General features: G+C 43.4%; 1 protein-coding gene across 3 annotated transcripts; it reads right to left on the bottom strand.

Annotated features, from left to right (window-relative positions):
• Nucleotides 1-752: 752 nt before the first annotated feature.
• ddx3xa (DEAD-box helicase 3 X-linked a) lies at nucleotides 753-24,442 on the bottom strand. Of its 3 annotated transcripts, XM_086124561.1 has the most exons (22): nucleotides 24,124-24,442; nucleotides 23,418-23,469; nucleotides 23,121-23,168; nucleotides 22,568-22,627; nucleotides 21,618-21,701; nucleotides 21,446-21,517; nucleotides 11,858-11,965; nucleotides 10,628-10,763; nucleotides 10,216-10,317; nucleotides 10,023-10,122; nucleotides 9,815-9,950; nucleotides 9,630-9,727; nucleotides 9,095-9,193; nucleotides 8,852-9,012; nucleotides 8,599-8,743; nucleotides 7,252-7,396; nucleotides 7,006-7,056; nucleotides 6,318-6,499; nucleotides 6,126-6,243; nucleotides 5,665-5,818; nucleotides 4,428-4,549; nucleotides 753-3,665 (listed from the first exon to the last, which is right to left on the bottom strand). In XM_086124561.1, exons 1-22 carry the CDS (start codon nucleotides 24,166-24,168, stop codon nucleotides 3,580-3,582), a joined length of 2,304 nt encoding a protein of 767 aa, XP_085980687.1. In that variant the 5' UTR covers nucleotides 24,169-24,442; the 3' UTR covers nucleotides 753-3,579. The 3 variants fall into 3 exon arrangements, with proteins under 3 accessions (XP_085980687.1, XP_085980685.1, XP_085980686.1); XM_086124559.1 differs by lacking the exons at nucleotides 21,446-21,517; nucleotides 21,618-21,701; XM_086124560.1 differs by lacking the exons at nucleotides 7,006-7,056; nucleotides 21,446-21,517; nucleotides 21,618-21,701.
• Nucleotides 24,443-25,632: the final 1,190 nt, after the last annotated feature.

The raw sequence follows: 25,632 nt of genomic DNA, 5'->3' as shown, positions 1-25,632 counted from the left end.
ATAATGAATCTCCAAATGAGCAAATTGTGAAGTTAGTTTGAGTTAAAAGGAAATCTGTGTGTGAATATTTGTTTTTAGGGAATTTCTTTGTGACCATGGGAAGGTTTTGTGCAAATTTCAACTTTGCAGTAGCCTATGAAGTAACATTTAACCATGTCATGGGTACATCAGTGCCAACATTTTCTTTATGCTCTATGCATAGAATTGTTTGTGGAATATGATTAAGCAGCAGAAGCCATCCATTTTAATCAATCTCAGGGTCAGCCATTTTGCTATTTGTTAAGGGGCTCAGGTAATGACCCCATCATGGCTTACCTGTTTTCCAAGTTTGCCTTTGTGAAGTTGGCAAGCTGAGCCATGATTGCTCATTACCCGTGTCCATCGCAACTGCGATTTCATTTTTAAACTTACAATTTTGTGTGTTCAGTTTTACAGTTATCTCCAATTGGGGTGTCCAACTGTGTAAAAGCTCAGGGAGGGCACAATCACACACACTGCACGCTTGAAGCTTGAGCAGCGTAGTACATTCAGGGTGCGTTTCGAAAATGGGAACTTTGTTCAGCACAATCGTTTCTCTTCGTTTTCAAGGTCGTGAGCAGCCAACACTGAAATCACAATTAAATTACAATTACGTTCCCAGCACTACAGGGGCGTGAATAACAAGAGTCGTAATGGCAAATGGTGAGGGTGCAACATTCAAAGGAAATGAGTGAAATTCCGTTTTAGGGAAATGAGACCAGACACAGAAGCGATTACAAATGAAATCTTTATAGAATTTCCTCAAAAGAAATGAAGCCCATCCAATCAATACCAATTACAAAGTTGGCTTGCCCCCATTGGCAAGGGGCAGCATTGCTACAGGCAACTCTCACACCCTTACTACTACAGTAAACGTGCTGGAAATTTGCTTTCCAGAAACTTTTGCATTCAAACATATTTATTCTGATAAAATCATACAAATGTGCAGCAGTTATTTCCCAAGCTGCGCATTAGCCTGGAAGCTAATACAGAAAACAAAGTCTACATCTAAAGAGCTCTGCGGTTCGACAGTTGGAAGGTAGAAACACGACCGGAAGCTTCCGGCGCATGATGTTTTCCACTTCCATGGAACTAGAGAGCAGTAATATATAATGCAAATACAACAATGACAATAAACCACATGTTCGTTTCTTTAAGGATTGCCATGTGCCAGACATTCACTGGAGAAAAAGAATCGGACCAAATCAAGAGTTATGCACACAGTAGGAGAATCAGAACACTTCAACGCTACGCTTAGGAAATAGATTTGCTCTTTGACAGCTTAATTCCAAACCTTGGCATGTTTTTTTTTCTTCAATTACATTTGCAATTTTTATTATTTTTTTTCTTTTGCAGACCAATAGGGAGAATTTTAATAAATCAGATGACCGGCCCCGCAGAGGCCCTGAACACAGCTGTGGATTTTGTTATCAAGTAGGTACTGAGTCAGATGTATCGAACATTAAAAAGCTCACACTACCCGGAATATAGAAATTTCACGCATACAGGTGACATTCAACATTCAAGTGCCAGTGTTTTTTTTTTGTACTGTCTTTTGGTCAAGTTTTCTTAAACTTTCAAAGAATCACTTTTGAGGCTTACAAAAATAAATATTTGTCAAAAATGCTTAATAAATTACACAAAAACTAGCAGCAAAAGTAGAATCTAGAAATCTGTGCAAATGGCTAAATTTCCCACCCGCCGACTGCTAAATCCACCCCCCCCCCCCACTGGTCCCAAATAAATCCTGGTTTTTAACATTGAGAACCCACACCCCTTTGTAAACAAGCTGCGTTTTTTGTGTGCGTTTGTTTTACTCTCCAACCCCCACCGATCTCCTCACACACCGTAGTTGGAAGCCTAAGGACACATAAGCCAGACATCTATATAAAACTCTGGATGTGCAATAAAAGAATGTTAGTAAAACTTGATGGGCACAAACATGCAAGCGCGCACGCACACGCGAGGGTCTCGACGCGGCGAAATCAAGTAGCACCATTCGACGTCGGCTTCTCAACGCGATCAGTGCATCTGCTTTAATTCGCAGAAGTAGTTTTATTAGAAAACGTTTTCAAGGCACAACACACCTGATGAGAGCATCCGTGCATGGCCACACATGTGTGGCCATGCAGACAGTACTTTAAATGACCCCCTCCACAGGGGAGGACACGAATCCCTCCCCCATCCAGTGGTTACACCAATGACAACCGCGCCCCGTTTCACTTAGCCCCGGCCTCCTCACTTCCTGGTTAAATTGATACCCCGTCATCTTTTAAAGCAAGGGTGGGGAACCTTTTTCTAATCCTCAGCGAGCACACGTGAGGTAACGACTGAAAAATTTGTTTGCTTCTTAAGTGTTGCCCTGTTGGCCAACCCCTGCTTTAAAGCGATGAAAGGTGGCCCCCAACCCCCAAAACGCAGCTTGAAAAAAAGAAAATGTTGAAGCCTGCGACTCACGTGACCTTTCACCTTGACCAAAAAACATAACACTTGCACATGCGGACCGTCGCAGTGCGAGATGGGGTCGACGCTGAAATACGCCCTCCCGATGCGGTGGTCCTTTTAATGCAGCCTACTTTCACGATTTACGCAGGTGTTTTTTGTTTAGATGCGAACGCAAACCAAAAAACGGACTCAGTTTTTTTTCTTCTACAATTTGCACATCGAAAAAAAAGTGAACCACAAACACACGGTCCACTTTGTGTAGCTAGCGCTCGGTAACGTGGTAGCTGCCGTAACACTGTCAAGTCAATTGAAATAAGAAGGAAAACAAAATGGTGGAGTAACAAGTTCGTTGAAACATTCGCCATTGTTGGCACTGAACTGGATGACGTGCATTTAACGGGCGTGGTTAATTCAAAGAACAACCACTGACTTCACGGTAAAATCAAAAGGAGCCAGTTCAGGATAGAGTGAGCAAAAAATACAAAAAAATTCAAATGCGGATAATTCAGAGCGGCACAGTGGGCCCGTCAGCTGTTTGGTAGAGAATTTGAGGTTCAAATGGAATCGTGACTAAAGGAGCCACAACACTCCAGTTTTTGCCAAGGTTTGATTACATATGAGCTTTTCTCTCTCTTTTTTTTTTCTTTTTCTGATATTAGCCACCAACCTTAACAGTCAAAACTAAAATTTGAGCTCTTGGCCATTTGTCAGGAGAAATAAGAACACAGATTTAACCTGTTTCAATTCCAAAAGGCAGAGAAGATGAATACACAAGTGCTCCTCCGGTTGTTGGTTTGGCTATTTCAGGGGCGGTGAGGGGTTTCTCCCCCAAAATGCTTCTAATAACTGTGCATATGTCAGCGTCCATGCTCACACTCAGAGGTGCGCTCGTCGCTGCAGTGCACATGCGTGTGCACGTGCTGCTGCCGACTTTCCTTAGCGTCACGCTGCGCTCGTGTGATTGTTTTGAGACGAGCGCCCGGCCGAGAACCAGGCTGGCTAATGTACTGTGTCCGTGAAGCTACACAGGGAGGGTTGTTACGGTCTGGCGTTTTTTTTTCTTTTGAAACATGTGGTTTCCCATCAGGGTGGCATGGCAACCTACTCCTCTAGCGACTAGTTGCCCCACCAGTCCACACTTCCCGAGTGGCTGTAGTTTCCTCCGTAGCCGTCGTTGCCGTAAAAGTTGCCTCCGAAGCCACCTGGAGGAAGGACGGCAAACACACTTTGGATCAGCTCGTGACCACCAAAATGTATCTCAACAGGTATACTCCAAGTATTTGAAACAAAGCAGTACAATAAATGGTAAAGTGTTGCAACAAAAGCATGCTAATTAGTGGGTTTAAAAGCAAACAACTTTCCGGGGAAGCAAATTGAGCGCATCTTCAATAGAAACTGCAATACGTTAAATGTTTTTGTAAATAGCTTGCAATGCCAGGCTTTGCTGAAGGTCTCTTGACTTTCATTTGAACATGTCCACAACTTATTAGTGTCCGGTAAAAGTTCATAAATTCAACCCTGAACCGACCCTATCATGGAATGGGCTAAAATGTTAGCAGGCTGCTGAATTCAATTTCAACAAAGGCTGTTTTGACCGTTTTTTTTAAATTCCTGCCTTAAGTTTTGGGAAAAACAAGTTTGAACAGAAATGTATAATATTTCTTTTATTTTTGTTTGATATCACCTAACTGGAAATTTTTCTAGAAAATAAAACCCTTTTCTAATGTGCAGATGCATTTAAGAAAACCAAAAACCATAAAAAGGAAATCCAAAGCAAAATTATTACTTTAACCAAATACTTGATTTATTGATTGAATTTTCCATATTTTTGAATACTAAAATATTTCCTTAGCTGTGGGCCGAATGTGGTTGTATGTTTTTAGGCTAGTGAAAATTTCCCCTCTTTTACATCAATCAATTCAAAAAGTTTGGATGTTAAAAAACAGAAGAGGCACACGACCAACCTCCACCGAAGCCACGGTTCCCTCCATGTCCACCAGAAGTTCGGCCTGTGCGGTTGCCACCAAAGCCTCCAGATCCTCCTGGTGTCTGTCGGTAATCGCGAGCGCCAAAACCACCAGAAAACCTATAGGAGATTCGAGGTGTCAAAATTAATCCCCTAATCAATCATCAAATAATCAACACATCTTTAATCGGTATTTTTTTTAATAATTTGATGAATCTTTTAAAGCCGTTCGGTTTTCCCAGTCACTTATCCTCGCAAGGCCTCACAGGGGTGCTGGAGCTCTTTAATTTAAAATGAACCACATCCCCTGATTTCAACTTCTCAAAAGTAAATGCGCATCAACGCTAATTGAAGGTTAACTTTAAGGCTAATATATATCAATTTTGAAGATATTTATAAGTTATTTTATAAGTATGATTTCACCAATTTGGTGGAATTGCTCATGTAAGCTTTCACATGTAACGAGGGCATCCTCTTAGAGTGCATTTGATTTGTTCGATGCCAAACAATACACTTCCATCCATCCATTTTCCGAACCGCTTGATCCTCACTAGGGCCGCGGGGGGTGCTGGAGCCCATCCCAGCCGTCTTCGGGCAGTAGGCGGGGGACACCCTGAATCAGTTGCCAGCCAATCGCAGGGCACACAGAGACGAACAACCATCCACGCCCACACTCACACCGAGGGACAATTTAGAGCGCCCAATCAGCCTGCCATGCATGTTTTTGGAATGTGGGAGGAAACCGGAGCACCCGGAGAAAACCCACGCAGGCCCGGGGAGAACATGCAAACTCCACACAGGGAGGCCGGAGCTGGAATCGAACCCGGTACCTCTGCACTGTGAAGCCGACGTGCTAACCACTGGACTACCGGGCTGCAACAATACACTTAATATGGTTATTTATAGGCTTAAAAGGCACACATTAAGAGTCCACACAGCTAGTTGTTGGGTATGTGGTTGACTTCTGTCATCTCGAAACAACATTATTGATTAGTAACCTTTTTTAAAATACAACCAGTGGGGTACAAGCCTACTCGTCACCAAATCATTTGCACTCAGTTGGACGCGACACACCTGTCACTAACGCGTCTGACGCTTTCTCAACTCCATTTGAAGAGGAGGCTTTCTTTATTTCAAGCAATGTATTTAGGAGAATCTTTTGTCTTGCCTCTTATAGTATGGGATGGACTTTTTGGGGATTGTCGTTATGCTCCTTTCAGATCTGTGCGATTTACCTCTTGGAGCGGCCGCGACTACTGCTCTTGTGCTGGTGCTCGTAGGCCAGGCTCTCCAGCCAGGACGGGACCTCCTGCTTGGCCTCCACCAAAATGTCCAGTAAGTCTTTGGTTATGTTGCTGTTTTTGTCGTTAAAGAACGACGTGGCCAGACCTGTGGGTGAAAAAGCCAATACAAACGTGACAGAACCTGCAATGTTGGTGTGCAAAGGAAGCAAAAGATAATCCAACAATTCAAAATGGATTTCATCATCGATTTGTCGTGTCATACAATCATGTCAGTCACCCCCCCGCATCGCGCAATGCGCTGCGCCTTTTACAATACACAGATAGCATGAGTATTGTGCAACAGGTAGTGGTGATGTTTAACACTTAAGCGCAGTCCCCCTCCCCCCAACAAATCGCACCCATTCATACACAGCCCTATTATGTATATGTGAATATAATCAATTGATTCATACCAAGGTTGCCCACACGTCCCGTACGGCCGATACGGTGAACGTATTCTTCAATGTCACTGGGCAGGTCGAAGTTAATGACATGCTTCACATTGGAGATGTCCAGACCTCTTGCAGCCACCTTGTAAACCAAGACCACCATTTTGTCATCTACTTGACATCGAGCATTTAAGTTTTTTTTCATGCATGACTTACAGCTGTGGCCACCAAGATTGGGCAGCGCCCTGAGCGGAATTGGTGGAGAGCTTCCTCGCGGTCTCTCTGAGACCGATCACCGTGGATGCTGGTGCAGGCGTAGCCCTCATGATACAGGAAGTCCTCCAAAGCATCCGCACCTTTCTTGGTCTCCACAAAGACAAGAGTCAGCGAGTCTTTGCCTGCATTAAGAGCGGGGGAGAGGGGGGAGGTTGAACGACAATGTACGAACAGAACTAGTTGTATGAACTCTTCTCGGTCATGACAAAAGAAAATTAAAATGACAACATTGAAAGAATAAAAGGGCTATCACTTAATTTGCATTTATTTTGAGTTAAAGAAAAAAATAACAGATGGGAGCAATAATGGCTTTTGGGGTAAAATCTTTGAATACAAGTACAATGGCAGGGTTTGATGGAAAGGAAAGGTCATTCCACATCACATTTACAGCCAACCTCCACTGCGACAGAAGGGAGAACAAAAACCTTGCCATTCCTCAAGCATGAGCAGATTTTAATTAACAGGACCTCGTCAGCCATAACGACTGGCAGGAAACATTGAGCGTAAAAGCTATTTGAAACAGTTTACATCCACACTGCAAAGGGCCCCCCAAAAACCCCAGGGATGGGGGGGTGGGGGGGTGTGATCTGTGAGATGTCATGTTTCTTTTTTTGGTTCTCATACTCACCTGGCTTTTCTGGGGCATCTGTCCCACTTTCCTGAATCTCATTTGGAATAACTAAGATAAAAACCAAAAGCAGGCCAGAGTGTAAGCCTGCGTGGTACACAGCATTCAGACTTTATCCAGACTCCCCACTAAACACTAAACAAATTCTACAGCCGCCGTTTAGCTCGGCATGGGGGTACCACACAAAGCACCATAAGAATTTACACCAGTGAGGAAAAAAACTAAAACAAAGGGGTCCTCTCTCACCTGTGGCATTAAGAAGGTCTAAGAGGAAGGACCTCTTGTCGGTGTCCTCGACCCAGACCACCTTCTGGGTGATGTTTTCTGAGGTGGACCCAACGCGGCCGACTGCCAGGAAAATGTAGTCCTCAAGGAAATCGCGCGCCAGGATCTGAATGAAAGAAAACCACAGTTGTTGCGACTTGCAAACTCTCGAGGTAGTAGGGCTGAACTATTAATCAAAATGTAATCGTGATTTCTCACGATCACAAAAAGGTTATAATCCAGGAAAATCACTGCGCCGAATGCACCCTTGCTTGCAGCAAGCTTGTGACGCGTGTTACTCTGCCATTCTTCAGCGTGCATTTCAGTTTTTCGGGTGGCCAAATGTTACCAATCGCCCGTATTTTGTTGCAGAAATGATTGACCGTTAACTTGTTTCACGCGCAACGCTGATTGTTGGCGGGATGCGAGCATGGCTCAATATGATGCAGTGCTCCGGGAACTAATCATTTGCTTTCCTTTCAGTTCACACAGCGCAATGAATTAATTATCACCGACACTGCAGCGAAACAGCAGTGAACAGTTTTGATTCATAGTGTTCAATCCATATGTGTTGCACTAAGGCAGTGGGATTCAGGAGTGTTTATTCCAACTCTGTTGTGTCGTCGTGTGCCCCTGCCAAGCTGCCCCCCCCCCCCTCCAGCAGTCAATAGAAAACATCACATGAGAGGCTAACAAAAGTAGCATTAAAAGTTACACACTGCCTCTCAAAGGCCATGGATTGCACAGCAGAGACGGTAGTTGTATTGGTTTCATATTTCCATTATTTAAGCATCATGGATTTGCTAAAAATTCATTTTGTCGTTATTTTTTTAAGTTTCTGTACATTTTAATTAAGGTTTTAGAAGTTGAATAAATACTAAGTTTTGAACTCAATGAATCACATTTATTAATGCTGATTTCACAATGAAAATATTGCTTAGCACATCCGCCTCACAGTGCAGAGGTCATGGGTTTCAATTCGACCCAAGCCTTCCTGTGTGGAGTTTTCATGTTCTCCCCACACTTGCGTAGAGTTTCTCCAGGTACTTTGGTTTCCTCCCCCATTCCTAGAACATGCATTGCAGGTTGATTGGAAATTCGAAATTGTCCATTGGTGTGACTGTGTATGGACGGTTGTTTGTCTATTCGCGCCCCGAGATTGACTGGTGACCAGTTCAGGATGAATCTTGCCTCTCGCCCGAAAGAAAGCTGCTGTAGGCTCCAGCATGTTTGCAACCCAAGTGAGGAGAAGCGGGTCAAAGAATGAAGACATGGATAATATTGTTCTGATAACCAAACAGCCCTATGAGGTTGTATTGTTATACAGACCTGGATCTCCTTGGGGAAGGTGGCGCTAAACATCATGGTCTGACGGATGCCTTTTGGCGGCATGGTGTCTTGCTCCACAATACGTCTTATCTGTGGCTCAAAGCCCATGTCTAACATGCGGTCAGCCTCATCCAGCACCAAGTAGCTACACATTTTAATAAATAAAGAGATAAACACATAAATACACATCTTTTTTAAGACACATATCCCAGGAGCGCTCCCAGGTCAAAGTGCACCACAATGCGATACCGACTTGCAGTAATCAAGACCAATCTTGCCCCTCTCCATCATGTCAACCAGGCGGCCTGGAGTGGCAACCAGCAAGTGACAGCCTCTCTCCAATTCCCTGATTTGCTGGCCAATGTCAGCGCCGCCGTATACCACACAGGGGCGCACACGTGAGCGATAGGCAAACTGGAACGGGAGACGGAAACACATTCTTATTATTGTTACTAATACTATTTAAATCGTCACAGTGCTGTGCTTAGAAGCTCACCTTTCTGGCCTCATCATAGATCTGAAGTGCCAGCTCTCTGGTAGGAGCAAGGACGAGGGAGATTGGGTACTGCTTACGACGCCCGTATCTTCCATTCTCCTATTGGATTCATACAAATATGAGACTGAATATATTTTTCGAAGCAGGAAGCAAAGATACAGTGCCGAGAAAAAGTATTTGCCCTCTTCCTCTGAAAGATTCTATTTGTGATTTCTTGATTCAACAAATGTGGTCGTAATGAGGTTGGGTGTTGCTCATGAAATTCAACTCAGCTTTGCCAAAACTGTCGCGAGTCACAGTTACTTTGTGATTTAACAAAGACGGGGCAATTTTTCCACAAAGGGCCAGATAGGTTATAATAGAATAAATTAAATCGTCATATTGAAACGGTATTTTATATTTCCTTGGGTTGTGTCTGTGTGATATTAAAATTGGTTTGATGAACTGAAACGTGTGTGTGATAAATAAGCAGAACACAGAAATCCGTGAGTGGGCAAAGACTTTCACAGCACTGTATGTTTTCTCCAGGGGTTACCTGTCCACCATTCTTGGCTGCCTGCAGAGCGTCTCCTGGCCCCTCTGTGTAGATCTGGCTCAGCACAGGAAGCAGGAAAGCCGCAGTCTTTCCGGATCCTAAAATACAGCACATTGCAAAGATTATGAAACACTGCATCAAATGATCCAGCCATTCTCTGCCTGTGTGAGTTGAACAAATCTTACCAGTCTGGGCACAGGCCATGAGGTCTCTCTTGGACTTGATAATAGGAATGGCATGCTTCTGGACTGGAGTGGGACGGGTGTAGCGAGTCAGGGTGATGTTGCCCATGATAATCTCCCCCATGTCCACGTCATGGAACTACAACAAATGAATCAAGTCATTCGTGCAAGAACATGAGCGGATCCATACAACTGTTGATGACAAACTCACGCTTTCAATGTGAGGTGGGCAGTTGCTTCCCGTGGCCTCTACGGGGATATCATCATACTTCTCAAAATTAATCCCCGTATTGCTGCCGGAGAAGAGCTCACTAGACAGAAAATGAGATAAATACATGTTTAAGAAGGGCACAGACACGAGCTGACAGCATGTTGTTTGCTATTTCAGTTCATATGTGGCTTACTGTTCCAGACGCTCATTCGGGGCAGTAGGCTTGGACCAATCCTCGTCTCTGGATTCTTCGGCCCAACGACTGTTTCCACCAGAAAAGCCGCCACGTTCGTACCTGAACACACCGAACACTTAAATACTGTGCTCTAAACAACTTTTTACTCAAATACAATGAATACAGCAAGGTCGTTTAATGGTGGCAATCAGGCCCTTGGAAGAGCAGATTAAAGATTACTATAACTAAAGCCTTCATTTTGAAAAGTCTCATTTTGAATACATTTCTTTTTTAAAGCCATGTGCAGGTTAATTCAAGTTTGAGGTTTTATCTTGTTTCCCCAAAATGCATTGTGGGCCAAATCAAATGCTCTCACTATTGATAACCCTATAAAAAGACCAAACGGGGAGTCAAAATGCACAAGTCTCACCTTCCCCTTGAGCCTGCTCCGCGGTCATTAAAGAAGGCAGACTTTGACCGGTCATTACGTCCTCCAAAGCTGTTGAAAGCATTGTCTCTTGCCTGTCCACCCCAATTGCCATCCTTGCTCTCGTAACCGCCAAATCCTAGAAGGAGCAAACAAAGAATCTATCGGACATTTCCTGAAAATCTGCTTTCCAGCAGGTGGCCTCCACTTATTGCTCAAGTATATCCCTTCATGATATCCATCTATCCATTATCCAAACCACTGTTCCTCACAAGGGTCACGGACATCCTCATGCTGGAGGCTATCCCTGAACTTGTTGCCACCTTTGATTAAAATTTTAATCCAACTACTAACTGGTAATAGTTTAGAAAGGTTAGTGTGAGGTTTCAGGGCTCATCTTTCAAAGTAAACCAGATTTTGCCTACCTAAGAGTGAATTCACATCAGAAAAGTTCCAATGTCTGCTTGTTGGTCCAAACAAAAAGCAGACCTTTTTTTTTTTGTTTGTTTAGTGCGGTTCACATTTGCACAGTACCTTTTGCATGTGAGCTCTATTCTATAAACACATCACTACGTGTGACGATTTGTGCTCCCATAGGACAGCAACGAGGGCTGCACACAAACCTAAAATTTCTACATGCTGCAGTCTTGCTCTGCATATTTGTGTTGTGATTAGAGCTGCTAAATAATTTGGAGTGTCAAGAGTAGCTCATTCAACGCAGGTTTCGCGACACTAAATTTCGGAACGGTGTCAAGCGAATGTGTGCAGTATCCCACAAGACTGATGTGCTCTGACCCATAATATGCTGGGAGCAAAGAAGCTAAAGACGAAGGATCATCTTTGATCAACATTAACGAAGAGCTCCTATTTCCCACACTGCCATGCAAAGTTGGCTTGTTAAGCCCCAAAAGTCACACAAATCCAGTGCTTGGTTTGTATTCAGACCTGAAGAAAACGCTACCATTTGCGTTCAGAAGTGCACAGAGACCACCAAAAATATAAATGGGTCTCCACCCGGTTGTTTTATCGAAGCCAGGATTTATGTGTGTGAATTCACACCTGCATAAAAGGTCCGGACCACCTAGTGTGTTCCAAGTGGACCAAACACTACAGTTGAATGCAGTGAATACTTAATTCTATTTGGAACATGATAATGAGACATTTGTTATGGTAAAATGCGGTCCCCCAATCCGCATAAAGTAATGGCTAATTTAAGGGAGTCATCATACCCACCTCTATCATGGCGAGGAGGTCCACGCCCCCCAAATCCCCCGTTTGAGCGGTTGTCATGGTAACCATTCACAAATCCATTACTGCGGCCACCATCCCACCCAGAGGAATCTTGGGAGGTACAAAAACATAAAAACACTGGATTAACCTTGCTCAGAGCCAACTACAATGTTGCAAATTTTGATTTGCAAAGAACTAACATTCAGCCCCTCTATAATTTAACATTCAAAAGACAGATGGATACCGGCAACTATTCAGAAAACTGGCAGAATTCACAGAAGTTTTTTTAAGCAGGAAAAAAGGCAAGCATTGTCTAGAGTAGTGGGTTTCAAATGGAGGTACATGAAGGCACTTCAGGAGGTACTGTATGTGAGCTACAGATAATTGTGTTCCCACCATTATTAAAACCGTTATCTACCTATGCCACTAGCATAGTGGTAGGCATTTCCTGTTCGTAATTCCGTTAAAGGGCCAATTTGTCCGTCAAAATTGCCCCCCCCCCCCCCCCAAGACCCCATCAAAAGTCATGGCTACACAGTACAAATGTCCGTACGCAAATGCCATATTTTAGTTTGCGGCCAGTTTCATAGTTATTAACATAACATCCAAGCATCACCAAAGCCGCTTATCCTTACACTGCTTGACATATAAAGTTTTTAAAAAATTTATAATTTGTCAATCTGATGACGCAATGTTTACATATGCGGGCAGCGGGCCCACGGCATAGGAGCAAGGGCTAGCAAGCCAGCCAATGAGGTGGGACCCTTCCGGACGGCTTGAAGGAAATTCTGGTCCACGCTCTGGTGTTTCAGGAGGGGAAACCTCGACACAGGAGGTTGTGGATCAATGGGGAAAATACTTCGAACACCTCAATTCCACCAACACGCATTCCACCGAGGAAGCAGAGTTTGAAGACCCTGAGAAGGGCTCTCTCCCACCACTGAGATTGAAGTCATCAAGGTGGTTAAAAAGTTCCTGGAGGTCGATAAGATCCTCTCGGAGTTCTTGAGGCTCTGGATGTTGTTGGACTGTCCTGGTTGATAAGATTTTACAACATGCTGTGGACTTGGAAAAACAGCTCAACCATGTCCCTCTGAGTTCTGTGGGGGGGGGGGGGGGGGGGGGGGGGGGGGGATACTTTGGCCGTGCAGGGAACCGAAAACCCTGATATGGGCAATGCGGTCCCTGTGCCACTGATGCCATAGTTTGGTCCACATTGCAGGCAGTAAGTAGGATTTGTCTCCATTGGGGGTTGGAGTCACCGGTTCTGTTCACAATTTATGGACAGGATTTGTAGGCGGGATGAAAATCAGCACCTCCTAATCTGAGACCATGGTCCTCAGTCAGAAAAGGGTAGAATGCCCTCTCCATGTCAGGTATTCCCCCCCATGCAGAGGAGTTAAAGTATCTTTTGGACTTGTTCACGTGTGATGGCAGGATGGAGTTATCTTAAGTCAACAGTCTCAAACTTGGGCCTTAACTCATTTACACCCTTTGACGTATAAATACGTCAATTAGCGCATAGCCGCTCACTCCCCATGACGTGAAAATACGTCAATCACGTTTTTTCATGGGGGAGGGTGCAAGAGAGTCTGATGCAACTTCTCACCAAAGGATTAGGCTTGACGGCAATGTGAAATAGCAAAAAAATGGCCATCGGGTGGCAGTGGTGCAAAAGTCCACCGAGATCACGCTGCAGAAGTAGTAGAAAGGGCGTATCGTGGAATAGGGGCGTATGTGGATAGTGGATTGGAACATTAGCACTAGCAACGATGGAGAAAAGGAAACAACTAACACTTGGGGATTGTTTTTTTTTCGGTATAAAAGCGCCCCCGAAACAAAACAAAGGAGATGGTGTTTGTGTGGAAGAGAAGATGACGCTTCGGTCACGTAATCAAAAGCAGCACCCGTCAAACGAACGTCAGCCTGCGCAAACATCGCGTGCTACACGCGGCCCGCATAGCTCACGCCGAGTTTCGAGTTCATCTGATGAAGATGAACATGCTCCATGTCCCGGACCATCGCTTGGCAGAGCATTTTGTGCCTCCCGTGGCGCACATCGCCCACAAATCGTCTCCCCAGCGACTTCCAGCGATGACGGCAAAAAGGCTGCATTGCTTCGCATGGCCGACGCCGGGCACACGTCAGCGATTCGGTGGAATAGTCTCGTAATGACGACGGCGAAGACAATGAATTGGATCCCGATCTGTCGAACGAATACGTGCCTTCGGACATAACGGAAAGCAGCTGAGAGTTCTCGCCAGAGCCGCTGGAACGAGGAGGTAACTGCTGACTAGCTTGCAAGTTCCCATTCAAAACTTCATCACTTCTTATGCCTCATCAGTGACTTTTATGCACCGCTACATTCCCCGCTATACTAAAAGGTTGCCAGTAACACTAATCATTTATGTACGGTTGATGCGTCTCGTAGATGTGGATGATTTATGCGCCATAAATGTGCTGACTTGCGAGTCGCCAAAGGTTTTAAAAAAACAAAACAAAAAAAAACAGGACACACTTGGTCCGCTCAGGTAAAACCACTAGTGTTAAATTCATATTCCATTTCAAATTGGATGCTGAGCAACGTGCAATGAATGGTATAAATAGCAGTGTGCGAGCATGTATGCATGTGTCAAATGTAAGTGGAAAGAAACAATAAAAAAATAGAAAAATAAAAGTGTGGTAATTGTACAGGTACATACTTCTATAAATTACAGAGATGAAAGTGGACTTTTCTGAAAATTCCGGAAATGTATATATACTGTTTATATATATTATATGTACACACACACGCACGCGCACACACACCTGGCCGATCACGCATGAATTAGTTTACACAAAACGCTATTCAAATACTCGACATTCAATGATTAATCTTCCTTTTGTGTGCACACGTGTACCCTTTGTGGCTTACGTTCTCAACGAAATTTCGAAATCTCCGAGATATAGCGAGGCCATGAGAATGCGAGGCGAGGGTATTATTGTTGTGGCGACGTCACTCAAGCTAAGCGAGCCCCAGCAGTAGATAGTCCGCTGCTCTCTGCTGTGCGTGCTTCAGCGCGAACATGTACGCAAGCGCGTCTTGATTTCAACCAATCAGCGCCGACGCAACGACGTCACACAAGACAACAGCTAAGCTAGCCTAGACGACACTCGAAGTCGGACGGCCACGTTTTTCTGCCAATCTGTGCGTTTCCCTTTTTGTCCAAATATATTTTTTACGACAACTGTCTTGTCCACGGTGTCTTTTATTCGTTCCACTGGGGTTTAGCAAGTGCATTTATAAAGAGACAAAAATCTCTTTACTGTTACTTGTATTAGTGTCTCAACATGGCTACGCTCGTGAAAGCAAAACAACGAACACAAACGCGTCTTCGTTCAATGTTTTCAACTAATATCCGGATGAAATTTTTGGCAAATTTTCCTCAATTCTCCGGAGAGATTTTCATAAAAATGTGAAAAACCCGGAATTCCGGAGGACTTTCATCTCTGAAATTACAGATTGTCCAGCCAGAAGCCAAAAGATGATGACTCCTTGCTTTGGTGGTGGAAAGAAAGGTAAATAAAATTGTTGTACCTCACTCTGCAATACATATTTGCAACGTTTTATGTTTCTATTTGTAGGTCGTGCATCTGGACGTGGTGGGATGAATCGATGTGGTGACAAACTGGATGGAAGCCAAAAAGCATCCTCTTGACAGCTGCACTTTCGTTCATTTTGCACTTTTGTTCATAGTTCAATAGTTTTGTTGTGTGCAAATCAATTATTTTGCTATAAAAACATTTGTAATGTTCTTCTGTAGGAGGAACACATTATTGAGGTATTTGAGCTGTCACAAAAGCAAAAAATAGTGTCAAACTTGAAATGATCCTTGAAATGCATGCTTTTACAAAAAGCTAATTTTCTCTGGATTTCTGCAGAAAATTGGCCTTTTCCATAAAACTTAGCAGTTTTCTAATGCTGATTGCCAACGAACGGAGAAAGAAACAAACTTTTTTTCTGCTGAAAGAGAGTCACCTTTGTTTTGACAGGTTGCATGTTTATATAGCCATAGAACAGAAAATTCTGTGGGCCTTGCAAATCAGTCAAAATTCTGTAAAATGTGAGGGATTGAGGGGGTTGCTCCAGTGAAAAGGGGTGGTATTCAATGAGTTAAACTGGACAGTGATTTCAAACTTGACCGGCAAATTGGTGCCGTTGTTAAATCCAGCTTCTGTCACCTGAGACAACTGGCCAAAGTAAAACCTCTCCTCTCTCATGAACACTTTGAGCTGGGATGTGACAAAGGCATGACTTACTGTCTCAATTACTGCAATGCCCTTTTACTTTGGAGTCAACCAGTCCTCCATTAAGCGTCGCCAGCTGGTCCAGAATGCCGCTGCTCGCCTCTTGACTGGTACTCGTAAGAGGGAGCACATAATTCCTACTCTGGCATCCCTTCACTGGCTCCCCATACATTTTGGAGTTATTTTCAAGATCCTCTTATTTGTTTTCAAATCTCTAAATGACCTCGCGCCACCTTACTTCTCTGAGCTCATTCGCCCCTACACACCATCAGATTTACCGGTCAATCTATAGGGGTGTTCACACGGCACACATTTGCTCCGGCGCTGCACCGATGTATTTTGTTGCGATATATTTTGCACCGCAGCAAATTGTGTGGAGCATTCACACGTACAAAGCCGCTGAGCGTGTCTGCACCGGCAGCGTCGGTGCAGCCCCACTTGCGTTCACACGGCAGTTTCTGCAGCGGAGCAAAACGACAGAAAACAAATGAGCTGTCGTGTTGGTTCTTTTTAAAACGTATACACAACTCAAGCGACTACTGGACAGGCACGTCCTTCTCCTTCTCGGTCTGCGTGCCTTCTGCTCGAGAGTGACCGCCCCCGAAAACGTAAATCAACGATGACTTCAATGACACTCAGAAAAGCAAACACGTAATGCGTCAAACAGAAAATCAAGAGAGGAAATCACAAAATAAATTATATTGGGGGGGGGGGGGGGGGGGGGTTGTGAACACACAACAAAGGAACAAACTACACAAACAACTCCGAGACTCAGTCTCCTACAAAAGGAAAGATGTTACCAGCCAAGTCCAGCCAAAATTAAACAAACACATGACGGAAGTCCGACAGAGCGCGAAAGCAACGCATTCTCGCCGTACGTAAACTCTTCACAAGCATTTGCTCTGGAGCAAATTTAACCCAGTTGCGTTCACACGTGCAAATTTACACCGGTGCTGCTTCACAAACAAGCATTTGCTCCGGAGCAAATTTTTAAACCACCTCCCTGAGGTGGATCAAATTTGGTCCGGTGTAAGCTGTTTTCCGGGGCTACGCCGGGGCTAATTTGCATGTGTGAACGCTCTACTGGGGCAGCCCCGGCGTAGCACCGGACCAAATCTTGCCGTGTGAACACCCCTTATGTTTCTACCCTCACCATGGTCATGAGCTGTGGGTGATTGCTAGAACATGATCCTGGATACAAGCAGCCAAAATGAGTTTCCTTTGCAAGCTGTCCGGGCTCTACCTTTTGGGATAGGGTGAGATGCTGGGTCATTGGGAGTCACTCAAAGTTGAGTCACTGCTGCACCACATTGAGAGGAGACAAACTAGTTCTTCTGCTGACAACAGTCATACGTCTCGCAGCAGTATGTGTGTGTTTCCACAAAACCAGCAAGCCTTTGGTCACTTTATCTTTACAGTTTACAACAGCGCTTAAGTAAGCCGTTACAGTCAGTGGTTTGATCAAAGGTCTGAATATACTCATGTTATGTTTTTTCAAAAGCAAACTTGTGTACGTGGAAGTTTCCAAGACCCCGGAACTATGCTAATTAGGTTTCATGAATGCAAAATATGTAATTACAGTATTATGTCATGCTATGCCTCGGCATGGGCTCATAACCGGTTTGACAATCTAACCGTGGTTTAAAGAACTTCTATTCAACCACGAATGATATTTTGGATTACACAACTTCCGAACTCCACTATTCCCGCTAAAGATAAGTAAAGCTGAGAAAGACACTCATAAAACGCTCGCCAAGTTCGGAAAACATGCACTTCCACACTCGTACTACGCATCATCGCTCCATTTGCGACCATAGCACATGTGTAGTATGTGCAGGAACATTTCGGACAGTGTTTGTCAAAAGATCACAGCTGCATTTTTTTCAAATGTATATGCAATAACGGCGCAAACAGCTCTACCTACCATGTGTGTTAAGGACCATCCAGAAAATCACATTGAATTATTGCAAATTATGGTGGAAAATGATTTTGGTCAACCTCAAACAAGCAAGACTTCAGACACTCACAAGAGCTGTAAGTTGTGTGAGAGGCTCCTTCGTCCTCCACTTTTTACCCGTCTTAATTACACCTGTTTGAACTTGTTTAACAGTATGAAAGACACCTATCCACAACCCCAAAACAGTCACACTCTACTCCACTATGGCCAAAACCAGAGAGTTGTCAAAGGACATCAGAAACAAAAGTAGAGACTTGAACCAGGCTGGGAGGACTGACTCCACAATAGGTCAGCAGCTTGGTGTGAAGAAATTAACTGTGGGCACAAGTTTTAGAAAATTCAAGACATACAAGACCGCCGGTAAGCTCCCTCGAACTGGGGCTCCGTGCAAGATCTCAGCCCAAAATGTTCACAAGAACATTGAGCAAAAATCCCAGAATCACATGAGGGATCTAGTAATTGACCTGCAGAGAGCTGGGACCAAAGTAACAAAGGCCATCATCGGCAACACAGTACGCCACCAGGACCTCAAATCTCTGCAGTCCCAGACGTGCCCCCCCCCCCAACCCCTGCTTAAGACAGTACATGTCCAGGACGGTTGAAGTTTGCAATAGAGCATTTGGGTTTCTGCAGTTAGCCTAACAGCAGATATGTGGACATCCATGAACACAGACTCATGATTGGCTGTGACCTGCCATTTTATTGATGAACATACATCATTGCGCAGTGTTGTTATGGGGATAGTCCATTTCCATGAGACGCATACTGGTAAATATCTTGTTCGGGTAAAAACTGCACTCATGTCTGACTGGAGATTCAGTGACAAGGTTACTTGCCTTGTGGAGCAGCTGACACGGGTGCAATGGGCTGGCCAGCACTAAAAAGCTCATTCAAGTAGTCGAGACAAGAGGGAACAGCACGTTTTTAATGTGCCCTGTGAAAGAATATTTTCTAAAGCTGGTGAAATGCTTTCCAAAAAAACAAACTGTTTAAAGCCAAACACTGTGGGAAAGCTATTATTTCTAAATAAAAATGAACAACAAATTATCCTTATAGCACTTGTTGCATTTTGTTCATATAGTAGCACAAGCACATTCATATCATTTTCTTAAACAAACACCCATAGAATTCTCAACACTGTTGACCTCTTGTGCTTCTAGATGGCGCCATAGAGCAAATGAAGCACTGTGAAGCTTTGAACCATGTGCACCCTTAAGGGGGACCAACTCCCATCATACTACCGGAGACAAATTCCTTGTGTGTTATACATACTTGGCCAATAAAGATGATTCTGATCACACATGGTTAATGAGAACACAATGTAGAATGAGTAGAAGCAACACACACCAATGCTTAGAAAATTGAGACTTTCCCGTTGGGCACTCATTGTCTGATGGCTGCAGACTGCATGGCACTCTGCCCGTATTACCACGACTTTCAGACCTTTATCTCTGTATTTGACTATTTAACCAAGTGGTCCCCAAACTACGGCCCATGGGCCGCACCCGACCCGCCTCCACATTTGGTCCGGCCCCCCTGAACAACACCAGACAGTATTTTGATTTATTTCTCATCTGTGTATTTGTATTTGATCATAAAGTTGGGCTTTTGCAATAAACTGTTCCTTAGTTCTGAACTATTTTCACTATTAACTATTATTTAGTAACTATTTCATAAACACATATAATGCAACATTTGTTCATCCATCTGCGGTCTGTGCCTTTTAACTGGCAACCGCCCCAAAAACAAAATCCAAAACCCGCCCCCCTCAAAGAGAACGTAATCATGGCGAAACGGTTAGGTAAGAGAAAAAATTATTCAGAATGCAGGGTATTTAACCAAAAGGGAACAAAATATTTTTTTAAATGCCAAGAAAAGGCTGTCTGTCATCTGTCAAGAGGCGGTATCCAAAGAATACAATGTGCGGAGACACTATGAATCCCGTCACAAAGACAATTATGATAGCTTGCATGGCCAGATGTGAGCAGACAAACTGTCAAAGCTAAAAAGTGGAATGTTAGCCGAGCAAAATACATTCGTACGCCAAGCTCAGCCAAACCAGCAATCTGTTCAGGCTAGCTTTCGAGTTGCTCGACTAATAGCAAGCAGCGGTAAACCTTTTACTGATGGAGAGTTTGCCAAGAAATGCATGAATGCTGTCGCGGAGGAGGTGTGTCCTGAGAAGAAAGACGTCTAATACCGCAAGTCTATCAGCAAGTACAATCACCAGATGTAAAGAAGAAATCGCGGGTAATGTATATGCCCGGCTGCAGCGGAAGATGAAAGAATTTGAATTATTTTCATGAGCACGGGATGAGATCACGGATGTGCAGGACACAGCGCAACTGCTAACTTTTATTGGTGGAGTTAGTGAAAACTGAGATGTGCGAGGAGCTGGCAGCCCTCCAAAGTCTCAAAGGGACGACGATGGTGGAGGATATTTTTCAGCTAAGTGCACTAAACTATTGTAAGAGTTAGACCTGGACTAGTCAAAGCTAGCTCTGAGTATGGTGGGCGCATCTCTCGGGGGTCTAATAGGACGCATGAAGCGGGAGATGGAAGAACTCTGTTTCAAATTGACTGTCTAATTCACCAGCAAGCACCGTGCTGCAAAATACTGACGTGGGATTCTGTCATGAAGGTTGTAGTGTCGTGCATAAACTTCATCAGAGCAAAGTTGATTATTATTTATTTCATAAATGGTATAATTTATTTCCTGGCTTTTTTTTCCCTGTAAGAACTCGGAGAGGGTTATTTCATTAACAGTGTTATTTATTTCCTGACTTTTGTTCTGTGAAGAATGTAGAAAAGGTTATTTGATTTTGTGTGGGTTTCTGGAAAATATATATATATTTTTGTTTAGGTACTCTTGCAGTCACACTTTCTGTTACAAACTGACGCCCATCGGAGAAGCGAAAAGTTATATGGACCTCACAGGAAAAGGTTTGGGGACCACTGATTTAGCCTATGCTTGTGTTCAAATTAAGTAAAAAATAGAACTAAAATACAGCAAAGGTACTGTTTATCCAGCACCTAATCAAATCAAAGCTTTGAGCCTAAATCTTTTGTCTACGCATGATCAGGATTGTTTTTGCCACGCAATTATGTGAAAGCCAAGGCTACCATTTGTGAAAAAAAGTAATTATTTTATATTCAAGTCTTGATTGTGCTAAAGGTGGGATCATATAAAGGATTATGCTTGAGGGCTTTATATCACGTATTAGTAGGAACAGCCAGTGATGCAGTGCATTCATTTATCAAAAGCACCAGCACCATGCTCCTGTGGTTTTTGCTCAAAAGGCCAAGACACACCGACTATAGAGTCGAGAGGGCATGCCAGGGTGTACCACATGTGTTTCTCCAGCCCCCGCTGTAGGCATGGTAAAGGGCAACCTCTTCAGAGGCCAGTCTTGGGTAACCTGAGCAAAGGTAGGGAAGCAGGCTATAAAATGACTCACGTGGAGTGACCGACTCATGTGATACGAGCGGGTGAGGCCTCGACTCAGCACTAATAGTTACCAATCTCGGGGTCAGCCCATCCTGACGCAGAGGAGTTATTTCTTTGGGTCGCTTGGCTCTCTGCCTGCCATGGCTTTGGGGGAACTTGGGAAACATTGCAAGTGACAAATGGCCTTGAGGGTAGAATGGAATAACTAGGGAGTTCGACCATATCATCTGGGAAAATGCCCCAAAGAAAACACTCTGTGATTAGTTGCAAGAGAGTTTTTTTCAATTTTGAGATACTACCGCAGGAAGGTACCAGTGATTGAAGCAGGAAATTGTGGTCAACCACACAAATGGTAATGGTAACTCATGAAGATGTCCGGCTGCTTTGTGCTTTTAACATTTCAATTAACACACAATTTTGAACTACTAGTTGGACAATTTTGTACCAAAAAATAGTCAACTTTAATTTTGTGTTTAATTGGAATAACTAATACAATTCAATTCCGATTGCATCCACACTTTTAAAAGGTTTGACAATGCAAATTGTATTTTGCAGAAGGTGTAATGGCTAATGATAAGCAAGAAAAGGACGAGTGAAGGTTTAAAAGTCTGGTAAAACTAATGTAGTCTTCAAATGGTGGGAGTTTCACTTTAATACCACAGTTTACTATGCATAAAACGTAACGAGTAATCACTTGCAAATAGCCTCTTTCAAGCAGATGCTAATATATGCAATATGATTAGATTATTGTAAAAAAAAAATTGCCACGCAGATGCTAATAAATTATCATGGCTAATACCATTGGCATGGGGAAAAAGAATACACGAGAATATTCTAAGTGCTTTTGCATGATTGGGAAAGATGCAGAAATAAGGAATATCCCATGGTTAAAATTAAAGTGAAGAGCACCCATCTTCACCAAAGCTTGCCCCACCCCCCTTCACACTGGCTTTGCTACGGCTACTTCATGCATGTGGATATGCAGATTTGCCCTCAGCAAAAGCAGACAGAAGGGACTTACAGAGATTTACTGGTGCCACTGAATAACCGCACTGTCTAGCAGCGGAATAAGCATTTCCTGCTGTGGAATAAGAGCACAGTAAAAAAACGGGGGGGGGGGGGGGGGGTCGTCAAGCGTGTTACACAAGAAGACTTCAAAGATGCAGTCAAGTGTAAAATGAAGTGAACTAGCTGTGCCTGGCACATGACGTCATTAAGGCCACCGTTGCAGCTGGGGAAATTGAACACCTTTGTGCAAATGAACATGTATGGGTGAAAAATTTATCAAATGTGTGCAAAATTGAATCCATTGAGACACTGTGGAAGTTCGGGGTGAAAATTTGATCCCAATTACATTTTGTGACTCATTAGCGTAACTGTACCCAATATCAAATGACACAGTGGTCACTTCTTCGCAAAACAAACTACCATAGTGAAAATTGTCACAGTATAACTGAATGTTTAGGAAACAATCAAGTAGACGGCTATAAGCCTCAGTGTGTTTTCCATCATTTTGGCTCTCTTCACCATGATTTCGGTAACTTAAAACGGAGAGTGCATGGCTGAAAACTCACCATTTTTGGGACCATCTTTGTTCCTCAAGTGAGGTGGAATGTAACGTCCTGGAAAAGGGAGAGTAAGAGAGCCCGTTTCAAAATTCAAAAGGTAACTATTGATCAATAAAAGTTGAAGAGCAATTTACAGAAAGGACAACATGTGAATAAACCACATCAAGTAGATACACCCACAAATTCAGTCATAGGGGGATCACAGTGTACCCCACCACTCACATCCTTCAAATCTGTCTCATCATTCCACCTCATGTTGCATTTAAAAGACAGAAGAAATCAAATGGTGAATCAAATACTTACTGCCAGTTCCTCCGCCTTGTCCCTCAACAGAGTTCAAGTCTAGGGCAGCAAGCTACAAAGAAAATAGAAATGAGATTACGTAATGAAATGTGACGGAAAATAATTGCATGTAAACTTGAATGGATGACAATGTGCAAGTATTTAATGTTAAGATGCGATTGAGACGTAACTATGTGATAATATTCGTCCGAACTAAAAAAAGTAATATTGCGACACGTACTTTGAGTTAAGTATTCGCGACACTATTCGAGTACCAACTGTGAATGTTAGTGTCGTAAGACTGGTTAGTGTGTGCCTTTTAGACCCGCTGCCAACGGTTCTCTTTTTTTTTTCCTCCTGCGCCACGTTTCAGGTCGAGAAGGCCCAATGTTAGCTAGCCCACTATACCGGCCGGTAAATGGTTTTAAATAGCCGTACACCGCAGATGGACGCTTGACAGCCTGCGTATGATGATTCATAAGATTTTTTTTAAAACACCTAAAGACGTTAAACCGAGTGGTTTGGAGAAGAACTGATGGCACCGGGTTATTAAGAGGGATCCGCCATCACAACTTTCCTTAACAAGCGAAATCGTCGCCTCCATTTTGCTAGTCGCCATATTAGCTTTAGCCCGAGCTAGCGAATAGGCTCGACACCAGACGCACTTGACGGCAAACCGCGACATAACACAAAAACTCGGAAGTACACAACGGGAAAACAGACTTACCTGCTGATCTAGACCGTGTGGATTGTCAACGACCACATGACTCATAACTAGAGAGTAGTGGGGGATTCTTTTTTTTAGGAGAAAGGATTTTTTTCTTTGTTAGCGCGACCGGGCTACACAGCAAGCAACTTTGTTTCCTCGTCTGTTTCGACAAAATTAGAGTAGAGCTGGTTTAAAGGGATGACGAGACAAAAAATGTTCACTTAAAAATAAATAAAAGTGCCGACACTTATGTTTAAATCTAAACTTAAGTTTCGAAAAGAAGCGGCCGCTGTTGCTGCTGCCGGCGGGGTTGACCGTGCTGGAATGAGACGCTCGACGTTCAGGTACCGCGAGATATCGCCTCTACTGACTGTCGAAGGGGGACGGCAATATCGCGAGACTCTTCTTACATCTCATCGGTGGAATTACAGCGTTGTGTAATTCGATCAAAATGAATACCGTAATATGATCGGCGTTTCTGTGTCATGGAAAAAAAACGACGTTTATTACGCAATATAAAACATTTCACAATCCATGAACCATGCCTTTGAAACCTTAAAAATAACTACAATGTTCCATCCATCCATCTTCAACACTGCTTGTCCTGAACAGGGTCGCGGGGAGTTGCTGGAGCCTATCCAAGGAAGGCAGTACATCGAACTGGTCGCCAATCAGTTACATAGAGAGACAAACGAACATTCACACCACCAACAAAAATGTTAATTTTGTTAAATGATCATCACCCACGGTGTCAAATATGGCACCTAGAAATTCTGCTACTCAAATGCCACCCTTAAATCCCAAAGGGTCAAATTTGGCCCTAATCCCAAATTAGGATTAAAGCATTGAATATTTGAAAAAACATATATTTCGGTGTTCAGTGAGCATATAGCAGTCATTTAATGTCTAATTCATCATTTTCCAAGGAAGAAAAGGGTTCTTGGGTTCTCCAGGGTTTTAATATTGACTCAGGATTATTTAATCACAATTATTCCTCATGTTAAAAAAAAAAACATCAGTATTTTTAATGTACTCCGTCCTCCGCAGATTACACACAGTGAGTCGGGTGCCACCGTTGGTGGCCCAATTTCCGCGACAGGGGCGACACATCCCGGTCAGATTCATGACTATGTGCCCCTTATTTTCGTCATGTTATAATGTACAGGTGCCTGCCAAAAATTTGAATATCGAGGGAGAGGTCAATTTATTTTAATATTGTAATTTTAGATCACACCTTTTAAATATTTCAAGCATTTATGTTTCAATTTTGATAGGTATAGCAGAAAGTCACACAAATTAAAAATAAATAAATTTTAAAAAACAATGTTTCACAAAATATCATGACAAAGTTCAACATTGTAGGCTCCCTGAACAGGTATCCCAATCTTATCAGCGAGTTAACGCAACACAACTACACACGTTTTTGTCAGCCTTTAAATGGTCTCAGTCAGGTTTAGTTTAGGGAAGACTGCTGACTTGAAAACTATTAATGACACGCTACATAAGAAGAAAAAAGAAATTGCAAAA

This window comes from Hippocampus guttulatus, chromosome 11 (assembly GCF_054856545.1).
Source record: "Hippocampus guttulatus isolate MCC_2025c chromosome 11, RoL_Hgut_1.0, whole genome shotgun sequence".
In the NCBI taxonomy this organism is placed as follows: Eukaryota; Metazoa; Chordata; class Actinopteri; order Syngnathiformes; family Syngnathidae; genus Hippocampus; species Hippocampus guttulatus.
Note: the sequence above shows the minus strand (reverse complement) of the source record. Positions and strands in the feature narration are given on the sequence as shown.